Raw genomic sequence first — 19,659 nt, 5'->3', positions numbered from 1 at the left:
CTATTGCATGGTTTTTTGTTGTTAAAGCATTATTTCACTTACCATTTAATCCATCTCATCTTCCTCATTAATGTATCTTTATATTTAGCATATCTTAGATTATAGTAATATAAAGCAAATACAGGTTTTGCTATATTACCAAATGTAAGCATGATTTCAATCTTATTTTGTATTAGATTTTAAACAAATTTTTAAATAATTTTTCAGATATTTTATTTGGCTACTGATCTAGCCCAAGAAATATCACCTGATGATAAAGTCGAGGAAGAGATTGAAGTGGTTCCTGCCAGTTATCACTCGCATTCACTAGTGTTCCTGGATAAGTATACTAAATATAGAATACAAATATTGGCTTTTAATCCTGCTGGTGATGGGCCAAGATCTGATCCGATCAGTGTTAAAACTCTTCAGGTGATTTTAATTTAATTTCTGAATTATATATTCTACTTTACCTATTATAAAACAATGAATTGAATAGTAATAAATTTATTATTATAGTTCTTTGGTTGTTTCATTCATATGAATTTATTCTATACTATTATGAATTATGAATTATTCCTATACATACTATTATGAAATAAAATTTTATATGGTTGTACATATATGTTTTCCATTTAATGTATACAGTACATATTATTTACTGCAGTTATACAAATTTGATAAATTATCGCTCTCAGTTTATTAGTTTAAGTAACTTAATAATATATATATGACAATTAATTTATAATTATTTTTAATGGCTAATAATAAAATTCAATGGTTAATATGTTTCTCTTGGAAGTGGCAACTGTAAGTTTTCAGACACATGTATGATGTGATTAAAAATACATATTAAAAGACTGAAACGTAATTATTTCAATCTAATTTAAGTTTTGATGAGCATCTTTTTATGATGTCATACATACATTGTTATTTTCAGTCTTAAATGAACACATTATTATTAATAAGCATTATTGTGTGCGAATCAAATTGTTGAAAATGAAAATGTTGCTTCAGCAGATATTGATATATTCCAATCTCTATTTTGTGTGTAGAAAATTGTCTGTGTTTGTATACTAAATTCATTTAAATCTTTGTCCTTTTATTTAAAAAAATGTTTAATGACTTGAAATTTTGAAAAATCGTAAAATATTATTAATATTCTTTAATACCCAATTGATATTTCAAATTATGTTTTGGTGAAAGCTTGATTGTTTGAGGTTTGGTCAAACTAATTGTATTTTATGAACAGTATTTTAGCATGTGTAATGTACACTAGAAAGTAACAGGAGAACAAAATGCTCCATAAAACAACAAGTGCTACCACCTTGTATTTTCATTCCTTTACTAACATACCAAAATTCATTAATCCATGCCCTCATTTTCTGTCAGTCGCCACTGTTATGGCTATGTGTTTAAAACAACGTGCAGTGATTGTATTTTTAACAGTAGAAAAACTGAATGTTATTGACATTCATTTATAAAACCATTTCGATGATAAAACTGTTAAAATACTGTGAATAGGTGGGTAGTAAAACTTCATGTAACAGAAGCTTGGAAAGCAAATATTGGTGATGAACCTCGCAATAGTCAACCATTTTTCTGTGATTAATGAGAAGCAGTAAAAGGAGGTGGATGAATTTATTCAAAATGATTGTCACAATGCCAGCTATATAGGCTTATCAAAAGAACAAGTAGAACACATTATTGTATGACTGGGCAACCATAAAATCTGTTCATGATGGTGTCACGGAAACTCACAGTAAAGAATAAAAGTAACAAAACTTATCTTCTGAACAGCTTTTGAAATCTTAACCTGTCGAGGGAGATGACTTCCTTTTCAATGTTATGTCAAATAACAAAACTTGGGTTCGATCATTATGACCCAGAAGAAAATCACCAAAACATGGAATACTGCCACTATGGTTCATTTCACCATACAAAGATTATTCATTTCACCATACACAATGAACAGAAGGATGCAGCGAGATTATGGGATCAAGTAAAGATCACAGCATTTTTCACTGATGGAATAAAAAAATTGGTTCACTGGTGGGAAAAATATGATTCTGTAAGTCCTTGGCCACCATTCTGTTGTTGACTTTAAATAGTTACACACCCTCGTGTGACGATCCATGGATACAAGCTTCAGGTACACGTAGTATACAAATGAAGGATGCATTTGGTGTCTGACAATCCCAAATCAAGAAAGCTGCACTAGATATCTGGAGATGTCTGGATACAAATTATGTATCAAAAATATTATTAGAAAATGTATTAATAATATTATTATAAATAATATTAATAATAATATTATTATAAAATATTATTAATTATGTATTCAAAAAAAATATTAGATGTCTCATAAAAATCAATCAACAATTTTTGAATTTTGGTGTCCTCACTCCCTTTTTGCCCAATAATTACTTTATTTATCCTTTCAATAAATGTGCTGACAAAATTTATTGAAGGTCACCTGTAATAAGCATTTTATCTTTTCATTAATCTTAACAGCATATGTGTTTCTAAATTTTGCTCTTAAATGAAAAATTCTTTTTTTTTTTAATTATAGTTTTCATTATAATATTATTTTATGATGGTAGGGTTTACCTGGTCCTCCTAGTGATTTGAGATTTTCTGAGATAACTATGACTAGTTTGTTGGTATCATGGGATCCACCTAAGAAGAGGAATGGTGAATTAGTTGGTTATATTGTTACTTATGAAACTGCAGAACAAAACGAAAGTAAGTAATTCTAAGTTGTAGATTTCAGTTATTTTAACTCTATGATAAGTTTTGATGTATAATATAACAACATTCTGTTTTCATGTTAAATGTAAATAATTATAAAATCAACCATAAGCCTTTTTTCTTAATTACAAATATTTGCTTCATTGTAACACAGTGTTCTAAAAATCTGCTTACTTCCAATTATGATATCTTTTTAAAAAATCTGAAAAAAAATTAATTATTTTATCCATTTTTTAATAAATAGAATAATTTGTAGTGTATTTTTTCATTGTTTCTTATATTTCTGAAATATTTTCCACTCATATCAATTTGGATATTTGTAATTAAACAGTTCATTACAATTTTTAGTGTTATTTTGATGTTGAATATTTATTTTTATTAAAGATCTTCTTAATTTACTGCAGTAAATATCCACAGTTCATATCATCATCTGGTGTTTTGCCTGGCAGCAGGTCCCATATGCCATTGCTATCTCCATCCATCCCTGTCACAAGTCTTCTCCTTCATCTCCTTGTAGTTTCTAATCTTCACCTCATCTATTAACTTTGTCCTTCTTCTTCCTCAATTCCTTTCTCCTTCTACTGACCCTTCCAATGTAGTTGTAAAGATTCTACTTCCTCTAATCACATGTCCTAACCAGTTTATTTTTATTTTTTGTACTTCCCACATAGTGCTCTTTCTTTTTTAATCTTCTTCATTACTTCCTCTTTCCTTACTTTATTCATCCATCTTACTTTCTCCATCCTTCTCCTTATCCACATCTCAAAAGCCTCAATCAAGAGTCCCTTTCCTCTTCTTCATTTTCCACACAAGACACTCCATACGTAGCATTTGGCTAAACTTTTCCATAACTCTAAGTCCAGACTTTTACTGCGTAGTAATTTCCTTTTCTTATTGATTGTTTTCTTTTGCCACTGCTATCTTCCTTTTATTTCCTTTGCCCTCTTCCAGTCTTCTATCACTAATATGTCTAATAATACATAATGTAGGTATAAGTGAGAGCACTACTTAGATCCAGACAAATCCTTAGTTGCAGTAACTTCTTACATACAAATAAATTCCACTGATTTTCTGGACCAGAGATGTTTTAAATCTTTTCTTGGCATCATTAAAAAATATCATAAACTTCATTAATATCTCAAAACATCTATCCATTTTAATTAATTTGCTCTCAGACACAAGAAAGATATGATTTTATGTACCAGTTCTGTAGCTTTGACAAATAAGTATATATATATATATATATATATATATATATATATATATAAGTGCAAGACTTCCTGTGCTTATCTCTACTTATCAAGCGATATAAAACTAAATGATGACAGCCTGAACTCTAATAACCACTTCTACATTCAAAAATTCTTGACTTTAAACCAATAATAAGCCTTTTCTAAATGTTCTCAGTCTCCAAGCAGAAGAGTACAGTACTCTAAAAGCAGTTAAACAATAGATAACTCACTGGGTTGTCTAGTGATGAACTCATCATTTCAGCTGATTTTGAAGTCAAGAGTTCTAAGGTTCAAATCCTAGTGAAGGCTGTTGCTTTAATATGGATTTTAATAGTAGATCATGGATTCTGGTGTTCTCATGTGGTTGGGTTTTCAGTTAACCACACATCTCAGGAATGGTCACCTGAGACTGCAAGACTACACTTCATTTTACATTCATACATATCATCCTCATTCATCCTCTGAAATAATACCTTATAGTGGTTCCAGAGGCTAAATAGAAAAAAGAAAGAGAAAGAGGAAGTTAAACAACAGATGTACAAAGTCTTAATACAGAATGAGATATGTGTAAGTTACTGGTTACCATTCTAAAGTCACTCTCAACTCTAGAAACAACACTAGAAACATGTTGCTTATAACATTTATCACTTATAATAGTTTTTAATCAAAGTGAACTGAGATCAGACAACTATTTCATGATTTACCCAGCATGTTTTCTTTCTAATTGATCACTGTGTTTCCTAAATAAATTGTGACATATTTCTTGTTGAATTCAAAGATAGATTTTTCTGCAGTGACCAATGATAAATAAAATCTGTGTCTTTTTACATACTGAGGTAATTAAATGATTTGAATATGCATCTAATTGTTTTAAGGGAATGATGAGTGAAATGATGACACAATTATGAGAAACCTAGATTTAACATTTCTGTAAAAAAAATCTTGTTCAATGTTAATGAGCCTTTTCTAAATGTTCTCAATCTCCATGCAAAAGAGTACAGTACTCTAAAAGCAGTTAAACAACAGATAACCCACTGGGTTGGTCTAGTGATGAACTCATCATTTCAGCTGATTTCGAAGTCAAGAGTTCTAAGGTTCAAATCCTAGTTAAGGCTGTTGCTTTTATATGGATTTGAATATTAGATCGTGGATACTGGTGTATCAGCTTTGGATTTTTAACTTAGAAAAGTTTCTGCCGTTTTGTTATTCTAGACAGTGCTGTTAGTACATTAAGGTGTTTTTAGGAAAAAGTCAGTGAAATTTAATTTGCAAACCATTTATTAAATTAATATAAATTATTTTTTGTAATACCAGTGGCATTTTTTTTTGTAAAATTTCAAAATAGGTATTTATTCATTTAACCACAAACAACTATTCTTTATATTTTTTTCCATAACTTTTTTTTTTCATATCAGTCTATAAGGTTAGGACCTAAGAAAGATATTGAACCACTTTTCCTACAAGCTGATTGTTCCACAACTATTGGAACATTCAGGGATTAGTAAAAACCAGAACATATTTATTCATTTTAGTTAAATTCTTATATTATTTGTATGTTTTGGGTAACAGATTTGTTTTTAAGCAATTCAAATACATAATCTACATTTTTTTTTTTCAGAATTCAGTAAACAAGTAAAACAGAAAGTATCTGAAACAAGTTTATTAATTCAGACTTTAGAAGAAGAGGTCACTTACACATTCACTGTTAGAGCACAGACAATTGATTATGGCCCGGCTGTAAAGGGAAATGTTACTACCGGACCACAAGAAGGCTCACCTATGAGACCAAAAGAGTTAGCTCTTGGCAAGACCGTATCACATATTGAATTACACTGGGTTAATGGTGCTTCTGGAAAGGGACCAATTTTAGGATACTACATTCAGAGTAAACAGAAAGGTATGTTTAATTTTATTATAATTAAACATCATTTCTGATTAAGGTTTACATTATGGTGTATTTTTTTTTTTACTTTATTACTTATTTTTTATTAATTTTTTATTGTTATTTTTTAAATCGTCAAAATCTGCTGTTATTTTAAATTGAGATGGCTGTTTTATATCTATTGATATTAAACAATCTACTTTAATGTCTTTGTTAATTCTGTTACAAAAATTGGATGGGATAGGAGTGTTTGTACATTACAAGCTGGATTTTTAACTCATTACAGATGACTGGGGCAGTGTAATCAATCCTGTTCAAGTAAACATACACTTATATCTGTAATAGAAAGTAATGAAATCTCTTAGAAAGAGCATAATTATTATTATTTTCCTAGCTAGAGCTTTGCTGCTGCAACATAGTTATAATGGAAAAAGGATAGTGATCGGCCAATATTTTGTGTATTGGGTTTTCTGAAAATGTTGTTTCAAGACCCCTTAGTCCAAAAAACAGAAAAGTTTAAGAAATTTACTGATGTATCCACATGTATGTACAGATCTATATATTGATTAATATCTCTAGTCTGGAGATATTAATTAAACACTGGCTTGACAAATATTCTTTGAAACTGGGTTATAAAATTTCTATATATATGATATCGATGGCATTAAATTCTGGATAAAATTATTAGTAAGGGATATATTTCGCCCTTCTTAATTTTTGACTTTTTGAATAGTGGTCACAGAAAATTGACCTTTAATACAATTAAAATATTTATTAATTTATTTATATTACTAATAAGTCAATCAAGATTTAGGAATTGGGACAATATTTAACATTATTTCTAAGAAGTTTTGCCTGATATCAAAACTAGTTGATATTTGGCTTTATAATATCTCAGCTTCAGCCCAATTTTTGACACCACCTGACAGGGAGATATTGTACCCTCTTTTTTCATTTTGGTCTTATTAAATAACATTACACTAAATAATAAAATAATTACTCATTACTCCAATGAAAATACTTTTAACCCCTAAAAACAAGATGATGGGACCGTACTTAAAAAAAAAATCTTTTTAATCTTCAGTTTTCAAGATTGAAAATTCAACTCGCTCGCTATTATTGTAGTCAACATGAAAATCTTTTTGAAAAGTTTTTTTTATTTTTTCCGGGCAAAAATCACTTTGGCTTTTTCATTGTTCGAACATGATATATGTGTTTTAAAAACTAAATGTTAAAAATTCACAATTAAGAATTAATTAAAAACAAAAGCATCTTTAAAAACAATTAAAATACATCTTAAAATGAAAACACCTGTAGCATTTGCTAAAATCAAAATAAAAACATAAATATCATGCTACATATCTGATTAAGATAATAAAATTACCATCATGTATTACCCACGTTAGTCATTGGTCAAACCACATTCCTAGAAATCGAACCTGCGTACATGTCTTTGGTTCACCATGTAAATATAGTTGAGGGTTAACATGTCCCCTTAACTGGGAAAAGAAAATGCACTTCGTTTTTTCAGGATAAAATGTGAATCCAGTAGATTTATAGCATGATTCTAAACGGGTTATTGTGTTTTGAAGCAACCTCTCACCAGTAACTAACGTTTCATTACATGTTACGTAAATAGAAAAATCATCTACAAATAAGGAACACAACCATTTTCCACATGCAGTTTGTTATATTATTTACGGCTATGGCAAACAGAGTAACACTTAGGACACTTCCCTGAGGTAGTTTTCTGTTTTCCAGTGTGAAACTTTCAGATACTGTCGTTCCAACTCGACAACTAGAACTCGGAAGGACCAACTACTGAGAACACCCATGATAAATGCAAGGATATTACCTTGTACACCCCATCCATGAAGTATATTTAGGATTCCTCTCCACCATGCCATGTCCATCACCTTGCACAGGGTACTGGTCAAGGAGATAGGATGATAACTTGTCAGGCATCATTTATCCTTACCAGGTTTCAGTATGGGAATAACTAGTGCCTCTGACCAAAAATCTGGAAACACCTGGTCAGAGAAAATTTTGTTATAGGTATTCAAAAGATGTCGTAGTGTACTATCTGGAAGGTGTGATAATATACTGAGCCTGATATTTTCATTTCCAGGGGAAGTGTCATGAGAATTATTCAGGGCATACCTTATTTCATTATAAGAAAAGGGTATGTTTAATTCATGTATCTCCAATCACCAACAGGATATTTTCTACCTACAGCTTATATCTCATAAACTCAGGGAAGTACGATGATATAAGTGATAGTGCCTTAAACTACCTTTCAAATGTGGTCGCTATATCAAGAGGTGTGGAAACAAGGTTGTCGCCACTTTACAGTCCAATTGGCTGCGTTGGCTGTACCAATTCACACATGGTTTGAACCCTTCGCCATACAACTGATGTTGGTGTTCGAGAAATGGATTCAATGAAATTCAACCAAGAATTCCATCTAGCACACCAAAACAATCAACGGCAAACAATTCTCACATTGCAGAAGGCGCAGAGCAATTCAGTTGTTGATCTTCGACTGCAATTCCATAAAGCCCTGCATCGATCTCTTAGTGCATGCCTGCAGTTCATCCCACCAAGGAACAGCAGGCCACCTTGGCTTTCCAGATGTTAAAGGGATAAAGTCATTCGTACTGTAGAGACTCTGGTATGTAAACTTGGCAAGTTGGTGGATCGTACTACCGCTCTTGTCATACTGGCCAAAGGAGTCCTTGTACCTGATCCAGTCCACTCTCAGAGCTATCCATCTGTGTGGCTGACTCTGAGGCAAATCACAATTACCGACTGAGATTATAATTGGTTTATGATCACTTCCAAAGAAGTTTTTGGAAATGCACCAGGTAAGACATGGGAGCAATGTTGCTGAACATAAGGATAGATCAATGCATGAAAATGTACCTGATAAAGATGGCATAAATGTGTACAATCCATCGTTCATTAAGCAGAGATTTAAGTTCTGCCTCAATCGATCAACTACATTGCCTCAGTGAGAACATCATGATGAGCCCCAAGAATGGTGATGGGCTTGAAATCACAAGTTATTAGGCAGGGTGTAGGAATTTGGGAAAACAGACTGGATAGATCATCCTCACTGATACCAGAATTTGGAGAAGATATAAGTTGCAGATATTTATTTTGAATGGCTTCAATATCTTTACTGAGACTGCAGGGATGTTTGTCACTAGTGGAACACGGGTGGCTATAACGATTTCCTTCAGGAAAACAGCCACACCTTCTCCTCCTCTGCCCTCAGTCTGATAGTTGTATCTTTCGCAAATGTATCTGAAAAAAGAGGCATTATCCTGGGGATGGAAGTGAGTCTCCTGCAGACACACTACTAAAGGATTTTCTTCCTTCATTAGTATTTTAATATCCTCACGGCGAGGATGAAGACTGCAAACATTTCACTGAATAATATTCATAGCTGTAGAAAATATTTTTCATATATTAAAACTGCATGAGGATAACTTGTAAAATATGATGAGGTTTTTCTTTTTGTGTTAATGATTTTTTTAAGCGCTTTGCTTCGTCAGGCACTTCATCTGCCTCTACATCCTCAAAGAAACCTCGAGATAGTGGTGGGGATTTTGTAGCCTGGGAGGCCAGAGATACCGTACCAGGCAATGATTTTTTTGTAGATCCCTTCATTGGGTTCTTGATAGTTTGCTACAGCACTGTTGATGCAACAGGAGTTTTATTTAGTGGTGTACTGACTGAAATGGTTTTCAGTACACAACTGTTAGTCTTTCCTCTAGAGCTATCTTTCTTGTTTAAAGTATTAGTTAGGTCTAAAATAATGGTTTTGAGCAAGACCACCTGATCAGATAGCACCTGAACAGGCTGTTTCAGTTCACCGCAAGCTTTGCACTGTGTATTTCCAGCATTTCTATCGGTTTGCTTTGATGTAGTGGCTGCAAAAGATATCTGTTTTTATCAGGTTTTGGGAGTGTAATGTCTTGTTATACTCTTATCAAACAACCAGAAAAGAATGCTTCTGCTCAGTACAAATTTTTAGAATTGCCTTTTTTTCTTTAAATGGTGGGTAATCTTGGGAGTGGGCTGAATGTGATCCCCCACAGTTAACACATTTTTCTTTCTTCTGACATTCAGAGTTTTTGTAGCCTTCTTTACCACATTGAGCACTATTGCCGTGTTTGATCAAGAAGTTGTAGTGTGGCCATACCTTTAATACTAGAAACATCGCCTAGGGTTGGGAATGAATGATCGTACTCTAATAGACATGTAAACTACTCTTATTTTCTCCGGTGGTATAGGAAGGTTAAATTTTAGTATAAGAGAGGAAGTAAGTTCCTCCATTCCAACCTGACGTTTCATAATTCGACTCACCTCTACAACACCTTGGGAACAAAGTTCATCAGTTCAATCTCATTAATATCGATCTCCAAAAGGTCCTGGCAAAAGATTACTCCTCAGCTGTTATTCAATGATTTATGGCATACCACTTTTATATTGATACCACCCATGTTGGTGACACAAAAGTGACCGACTCTGTCACTAAATGTCTGAACCAGTATAGTTCCATCCCTCAATTTCTTGACTTTTTAAGTGAACTGCATGAGCCTATTATCACTCTGTTTATAAGAAAGATGAGATCTTTTGAAGGGAGCTTCCGTTCTGATTGTTTTTAAGAGCAATAAATCTTATGTTCTTATACTGTTGTTGGGATGCATTACTAGTTAAACTATTCTCATCAGTATTGTTTTTATCTTCATCAGACAACACTGAGTGAGATCTTTTCACATGACTTCAGGTGGTGGTTTTTTCAGATGGACCCTACCATCCATCATAGGGGTTTATTATGAATTTCTGTATGGTTCCCATAAGTACCAACGATATAAAAGACAACCCAACAGAGCGTATGTGTGCTGGAGCTAGAACTAAATATAACTGGGCTTGCCCAGGTGCCCAGAGGACATCGTTCCAAGACTCACTGTGCAGAGCCAGAAATATAAAAAATTTTTTATATTTTTTTCATGTTATTTTATTATAGAGATATGCTTAAAAAGATATTTTCCAGAATTTTTTCATCGATAAAAATTATGTTCACTGAATAAATTATGTCTTTTTAAAATGACATAATTTATTAAAATATTTTAGGAAAGAAAACCTATTTAAAAAATATCCTTCTTTCACCAATTCTTTTTTTATAAACAATTTAGTGTATTTTTTTAGATGGAAAAATAATTAATATCATGAATTTTTTTCTTATACCATTATTAGATTCAAAATGTTTTGACTAATGTCAGTTAAGTGAATTACATTATAAACGAGATACAATGAGAGAAGGATTGATGCTCAAGAAAAAATTCAATAAAACCTGATTAAATATACAATAATAACTGCATAATGGCCAACCTGCATCATTTTAAAGAGATTAATATAAACAAGATCTGAAAATGATTACATTTTACAAAAAACTCATGATTACAGATCTTTTACATTTTTATTTTTTATTTTAAATTAACAATTAAATTCACAGTTGATGGGTGGTACAACTGACTTAAAATATTAACATTATATAGAAACAGCATATAAAACCATATTATCCCAAACTACCACTTCTTACTTCTTGCAGTAATTCTATAATAGTACATTATGCAACAAGCCTATAATTATTTCCATCAATGCATGAGTATGAATTAAGTAATGACAGACATGAGCCTTGGCGAGTGTTGTAAACTTTGCAAAAGTGCATTAATGGCCATTATAGAGAAATGCATACCATACTTTTTCTATACCTGAGAAAATATTGGGATTATTGATTTAAATCAATGATAGAATATGTCTTTTATGAAATATTTTATTGAAATTTAAAAAAAAATAGATTTCTGTGGCAATAGGTTATTAGTCATAAGTTCTGCCTTTTCTTTAATATTGGTCAGTATTAAAGACATTTCTTTAGAATCCGATATAATTAAAAAAGGATAAACAGTGTAATATAGAAACTTAGTTACCTATTGGTGAACTTTTAAATCAATCTCTGCTGTAACTACTAAATCGGATTAAAATCAGAGTAAAAACTGATACATTACACAATACTTGCCTCTAATTGATCAGTGGTTAAAAAGAATATGCTTTTGATTGGTTGAACATCTGTATCATTATGATTCAGGTGTAATTCAAACATTATACTACAGCTGCTGAAAAAATACATTCTCAACAAGAATCAGTACATGTGTGGAACTTGTACAGAAATAATGGTTTATGGCTTGTACTTGATTTATTGGCTTGTACAATAGCCTGAGTAAATTGCAATTTAGAGCCATTAAAACATATTAGTGTTTTTGTGTTCGTGTCAATTTTTGTTTGTGTATTGGCAAACTCCTGGTTCTAGTACTAATAAAACCAACAAACATAAAAATATTTGATGACTCAAACTTACCAATAATAATAATAATTATAAACACATCTTATCTAACTTTTTTTTATTTGCTTTATTATTATTTCTTTAAATGCTGCCAGTAATGGAAGATTGGCAACGTCGTAAGTTATATTGTTATTGAGTATTGTGACATTATTAAGTTGTTATAAAATATAATATTTTTTACTTGTAATATTCTTTATATAGATATCTTAAATTTATGAAATCATATTTGATTTTTCTATTGTAGCATTTAGATCTGTGTAGTTTACTAGTTGAGTGTTTCATTAGTTCAGTCACTTTTATACTAACATTATATATTTTTTAAATTGATTATAAAATTATTAGTTTTTTACTGTAAATTTTGTGCTATAGAACTTCCTGAGCTTGTCAGATTTTTAGAATTTTTTTTACTAATCCTGTGTTTAGGTGCTTCATAAAGATATTAATGTTTCTACTGCATAAAATTATACATAAATTTATTAACCTTCTTTTGTTTGAAGACTTTTTTTTCAATATAGTGTCAGATCATTCCCTCTAGTTTATAGCTGGAATAACAAGTGTTTTCTTCAATTTGTTCCCACATTCCTTGTTACAGTAAAAATAGAATAATTATTTAAAAATTAATATATATGTATTAATTCTTAAATATATATAATTTTTATTTAATTTTAAAAAACAAATTTGCATAAAGTAGTTTTTATATTTGGTTTGTGAAAATTGTTATATGAATTTAAAATTTTGCTAGTACGAAGGATAATGTTATCACCTTAGATTGGAAACAATTAATTTATATTCTACAAAATAATGATTAATACATTCAGTGCTGAGCACCTACAGCCATGTGGTCTATGCATAAATGCAAACTGAGGATTTATGCACATAAATTTAACACATAATTTTATAAGTAAAATTCACAAACCTTCTTTTGTGTAAAACGTCTTTCTTTTTTCATAAAATGAAGAAATACATTATTTTTATTTAATTAAAAGACTAGAAAATTAAAAGAATTACACAATAGATCTATCAGTCTTAATTACTCTGATGTGTAGTTTTAAGAAAGAAAAACACAAATTTAATTATAAAATAATTAAAAATAACAAATAAGAAGTTTACGAATATAATCAACTACACGTGAGAGAGCGTTCAGCACAGACAGTATAAATCCAGTGTCTTTTGTCTCCTTAGCACACCATGCGCTAGCATGAAGTTGTTTTTCAGGTTTTTCAAACATTTTATATTCCAAGACATATAAATGTATATAGATAACTAGTATACTGAGTTAAAAACAAAAAGATAATTCAGCACAGAGGATTAATACACCGATAAAAAGCCAACAGTAAAGTTATTAAAAGATCATTACCTCCATTTTCCTTTCCAAGGATTATTTCTAAATATGTTTTTCAATAAAAGATCATCAACCTTTAACAATAAACATAAAAAAAATCTACTGATAACTAATTACAAAATTCGGTACACTATTATAAAGCAAAACATTTTTGGTCCATTGTAAAGTGCCAGGCTAAAATTTTGATCTCTACTATTTACCAGGATTTTTTTTTGTAATATTTAAATTGCTTACACGAAAACCTATTTTTGTACTTAAAAAATTCCTTCTATCATAAAATAAAGAAAAGGTATAACTCGTGAACAAATTAGTGCTTCACATCAGTGAAGCTTTGCCACCAGCACAAGGAGAATTAATTTTTATGTAAAATATTTGACTAATTTTTAATTTCAAATGTGTGAATGTATCAGGTCTTACAGCAAGAGACTTTTTAACATAATTTCTAGTGAAGAGTATGGTTCTAAATCTGTTTTTTATGGAAATATAGATTTATAATAAATAAATAATTTTCTTCAAGTTATTTATAATTCTTATTTAATTAAATACGACTCTGGCAGTTCACTATATTTAACTAAAGTTTCATATTCTTTACTTTGAATCAATCCATCTTCAAATCTAAATACCTTACAGCTTTTTAACTATATATTTTTCACATCATGAAGAGAAAAACACATTGAAGAAGCTCTTTTGTTTCAGAATATTCTCTTGATATATTTCATTTATGAAACGATCAGACTGTTAGGTCATACAGTATGTCATTTTACCAAAAAAACGTTTAATATTAATTGTTTATAATATGAGATATTAGAATTTAAATTTGTATTTTACTGATATTCCAAAATTTTTCATTAGTTATTTATTGGTAAAGTGAATTTACATATCTGCACACAGACATTTAACTTAATTAGAATTTCCACTAAAATATATTTTTGTTCTTATAGAATGGTCTTTTTTAAGCATTAGTTTACAGATAAAAATTAATTATTGAATCATTTAAATTCTTTGTGTTGTAGAACATAGAAGGTAGCTTGAGTATTTTTAAAAGTATTATAACTCAATGATGGTATTGCTGCTGTTGTTCAAAGTTTTCATTAACACACGATTTTTCTGTAGTCTCATGTTTAGTTATTGTTACTGATGCATAATGTTCTGATTAATTTTATCTAGAATTTCATTATGTAGTAAATTAGGAAAATTTTGAAAAAAAACCAAAATTTTATTTTAAAAACAAAATTGTTATAATACTTTTAACAAAAGTAATTTTTTTTTGATTCGTTGTAAATTGTTTGACTAGAGTTTTAAAATACATTAAAGTTTTTTTTTTCATTATTGTTGTAAGTTGCAATTTATTTCAAGAATATTTGTAGAAATTACAAAAATGACTCCATTTTTCCATATGTTTTTCTGATAATGATAATTCAATTTCAACTTTCCAAAACCTTTTTAAGGAATTATAGGAAAACGATTTTTAAGAAAAGATTATTATTTTTCATTAGACTTAAAAGACATTAATTCATGAAGACCCTTATTTAATGGCCCATTAAGGGTCATTAATTCTTGAAGATTATATAGTTTATACTGAACTGAAATGGCCTAATCGATGAAACCAGGTAAGAAGCTGCTATCAGAATGTTCAGGCACAGCATTTGGTTTCAGTATATTGAGCAGAATAAGTGTAATATGTAATCTCAGAAAACAATCTCTGACATTATACTTTTAAAAAATGTTAAAAACTCTGTATAGATTTTTATTAGTTTTCTATGTAGTTGGTTACGGAATAACCCCAAGTGTGTCTAGTGTTTTTATTTAATTTTCTAGCATCTATAACTGGGAAAGCCATTTTTTTAAATGTTTGCTGAACTTCATTTCATACTTAATGCTACTCATAATAATGATGGAATTTTTGTATCTGTTAGTAACAACTGAAGATTAATTTAAATTATTTGTGATGTTTTCAGATGATACAAGATGGATGACTGTCACTAGAACTGGTAATGGTCCTTTACAAGAATTTACAGTATCATATCAAAATTTATTACCATCAACTGCATACAATTTTAGAGTTATATCTTATAATAAATTTGGTATTAGTTATCCAGCATATTCTGATAATATTGTAAGTGAACTGAGTCATTTATTGTAATATTTTTTTAATAATTTTCTTTTAGAAATTATTAAAGTTAATTCTTTTTAATAATTTTCATTAATATTTACACAATAAACCTATCAATCTTAATTACTCTTATGTGTAGTTTTAAGGAAAAAAACACAAATTTAATTATAAAATAATTTTTTTAATAATGTTGTACCCTAGCTTAACCCATTCACTCCTTTTAATTGGTGTACCCATCCTGAAAATTTTGAATTAAAAAGCTGAAGATGAATAAACATATGAACCTTTAAAAATGATACTGTTGATCTCAGTGTTAAATATTGTATTAGGAAATAGAATTATGATATTTCCTGATATTTATCCTCTCTGTTTGCATTAATTTCAACTGAATAATACTATACTCTTTCCATTGTTGAATTTACTGTAACGATGTACATTGATCTATATACCACTGATCAAGATTATGTTCATACCACTGATTATGTTTCAATAAAGTTAAATCTATAAAAGTTTTATTGTATGAGGGTCATCCAGAGAGTGAAAACTATTTTAGTTTTATAACAAATTTATTGTATTTATTTTAGCTTTAATATATACATCATAAACTACATTTTTAACCCTATTTTTCCATATAATGGAAGTTCCAAGCATTCATCAAATTGTGGTACTAGTTTTGTTTTTGTGTGCCGTTGTCAAAGACGTCTGCTACCAGTCCATTAAGCCACTCATGTACAGCTGTCTTGATTCCATTGTCACTTTCATAGCAATTCATAGAAACTTCAATTTGGAAAACAGGTGGATATTGGTTGAAGCAAGATCTCACTGTATGATGGATGATCAAAACATCCCATCTTAAACATCTGAGAAGTTCACAAGTTTTTTTTGTGGCATTTGGATGTGCATTGTCATGAAGCAAACACACTTTGTAATCAAAAGACCATGCTGGCAATTTTGAATTGCATAACAAAGTTTCATCAAAATTTCTTCTTAATAACAGTCAGCATTAATTGTCTCTCTGTGAGGCATAAACTCACACAGTAAGACTCAGAAAATTGTGGCCACCACTAGAGTTTTAAAAGTGTTTGTATTTTTTTTTCTTTGAACGCAATTGAGAATGATGCCAATGAGGTGATTAATGTTTACTCTCTGGTGTGTAGTGCAAAACCCACCTTTTATCATCATTCATTATGTAAGCCAGCATTTCATTGCCATCTCTATGATACTGCTCCAAGAATGACAGAGCAGCAGACTTTTTTCTTTTTTTTTGTAGTTGTCAACATTCTTGGGACCCAGTAGGCATAAATTTTACTGTAATTCTGGTGAACAGTCACAATTTAACAGAGACTGTGAACATACAGGAAATTTATCACTAAGTTCATCTAACGTGAAACGTTAGTTCTCTTTAATATGTCTGTCAATCTGTTCTTTCAGCTGTTCAGTAATGAGAGTATGGCATCCTGAGCATTACTCATTTTGAACAGATACTACCTGCCGTAAATAAACAACACCATTTCCTTACATTTCCTTCATCCATCACACTGTCACCATGTGCAGTAGTAATTTGGCAATGAATTTCCACATTTGCGCATTCAAAAAACATGACAAATACTTCACGATCAGCAGGATTTTCAATTTTCTATTCATTATACACATATGGAAAATCACTCCATGTCACAGTACAGCTATGAAATTTCATTCAGCACTAACAGAACAACAACTGAGACTGCCTGGTCTTCACTCATTGTTGTGCGCATTTGATATGCAAGAAGAGTTTTTACTTTCTGGTCATTCTACAATTTAAATAACTTTTTTTTGTTATTTTAACTTTGTTTTTGATTTATAGATAAACTTAAGCCTATCTACTTTGTTTCATGTAAATTCCTGTTAAAAAAAACTTCAGAATTGAAAAATATTATTTATAAATAGGTTACTCTAGTTATATAACATCATTTATAATTAGATTAAGTAATCTTCCTGATCTATTCAAGAAACATATATTATAAAATAAGAAGACAGTCCGCAATTTTGATTTTATTGATGGGAATATTTTAACTAGTAAAGAACTAACTATTCATTTTATGGTAGTCGTGTGAAAAATTTGGTAATTCATCATATTCTGGAAAAACTCACTTGTGAATGGGTTAATATTTAAAATTTTTGGTGTATTGTATCATCTCTCATCTCCTTTGAGGTTTTTTGAATAGCTTTCTTCCCCTTGGTCTATATACTTATACAAGTTTTGGTATTTTATCTTCCTCTACCTTTTATACATGCAAATATTAATACTATTTTCATTCCTCAAGCACTTCATTAATGGATCTACCATTGAATTCTCGATGTATCCCAAAGATCTAGTTATATCTTATAAGGAGCAACAATTAACAGTATGCAGAAATCTCATTTCTGGACTCTAGATTCTTATCGTATAATATTTCCTATTAGTTCAATTTTCTGGTTATATAGAAGGGTATATACTGGCATAATGTTGAAAAATTCTATTTTCAAATGTTGCTCTGTTCTTAAGCATATCATGAATAAAAATAAAAACACGCATAAAATAAAAGTCTGCTATTACTTCCTGCCAGTAACTATCTTTTTTATAGCTCATGTTATATTTTATGTAATTACAACATTATTTTGTTTTAAAACTATATCGTTAACATCTGTTTTTGACCTGATAAAACATATTCTATGAAAAGCCATGATTTTTGTTGTCGCATGATCTTTGCGTTATACTCTCTGCCTAACTGATACAATTTTATATACAGAGCTTTGTATTAGAACATGGTCATGCAAAAGCTATAGAATAAATAATCCATTTTCTGAATATCTTACTCACATTAATGAAAACATTTCAGTTACATGTATGACTTAAATTTATTTATCAATTATAAACTAAACTAAAACCGAGTAAATCTAAAAAAAAAAAAAAACTTCAGTTTGTTACATGCTGGTACTATAATAATACAGTAAGTCCAGCTATCCTTCTTTGAGTATCAGACATCATGTCCATGTGTTGGTATACTCAGATATACTTAATGATAATTAGGCTAATCAATGTTTTAATATGTATAACTTATTTATAAAAAATATTTTCTCTTTTTAGAACCACTTAGTATAGAATAAGCATGCTTATTCAAAAGTATTATTTATTCAAAAGTAGTAACAGTAATAATAAAAAATATCATCAAAACTAATTTGGATGAGTATTTCTCTGTCTACTGCTGTCGAAGCTATTTGTATTTCTGATAAAAAATATTTCTATTGTTTTGCATACAAATGTAATAAAATCTGTTTGTAACATCTATTTGTTATTCAATTACAGGTGTTAACACCGTCTAAGTTATACCTTGAATATGGTTATCATCAGATGAAATCATTCTATAGGCAGACATGGTTTATGGTCGCACTTGCTGCTGGTTCAATTGTTGTTATTATAATGGTCATAGCAGTGCTTTGTGTTAAAAGCAAAAGCTACAAATATAAACGTAAGCTTTTTTTATATTTTGTATAATCATTTTAATAGTCTGGTAATAATATTGTAAATGAAATTGTCTTTTTATCAAAAGACAACTTCTATTATTCTTCTAATTTTTCTTCTAATAATAGTGGAGAGAGCTTTTAGAGTTGCCTAGCAATTTAATAAATAATAAAAGTTATTTATTTTAACGTATTACGAGGGGTGGCTGAAATGTGATGTACTGTCACTCATAACTTGCAAATGAGAAGAGATATGCAAATGAAACAAATATGGCATATAAGTATATTTTATTTGCTACAAAAACTTAACATTTATTTTTCACACAGCACCATTTATAGTTACACATTTCTGCCCACTGTGAAACATTTTCTCTCCATCAATGAAGAATCCCACTGGTGATCCTTCCTTCATCAACAAGTTCACTGCATCCTTCAGTTCATCATCCTTATTGAAATGAATACTCTTAA

The 19,659-nt window shown here is 30.0% G+C and overlaps 1 protein-coding gene across 1 annotated transcript in view; it reads left to right on the top strand.

Annotated features, from left to right (window-relative positions):
- sdk (sidekick cell adhesion molecule) overlaps positions 1 to 19,659 on the top strand; it is a 297,836-nt gene that overhangs the window by 268,275 nt on the left and 9,902 nt on the right. The window contains exons 27-31 of the mRNA XM_075363797.1: positions 208 to 411; positions 2,583 to 2,724; positions 5,581 to 5,859; positions 15,557 to 15,714; positions 19,037 to 19,199. Coding sequence (XP_075219912.1) covers positions 208 to 411; positions 2,583 to 2,724; positions 5,581 to 5,859; positions 15,557 to 15,714; positions 19,037 to 19,199 — 946 coding nt within the window. The remainder of the gene's footprint in view (positions 1 to 207; positions 412 to 2,582; positions 2,725 to 5,580; positions 5,860 to 15,556; positions 15,715 to 19,036; positions 19,200 to 19,659) is intronic.

This window comes from Lycorma delicatula, chromosome 4 (assembly GCF_047948215.1).
Source record: "Lycorma delicatula isolate Av1 chromosome 4, ASM4794821v1, whole genome shotgun sequence".
Lineage (NCBI taxonomy): Eukaryota > Metazoa > Arthropoda > Insecta > Hemiptera > Fulgoridae > Lycorma > Lycorma delicatula.
This window is presented reverse-complemented; position numbering and strand designations above follow the sequence as displayed.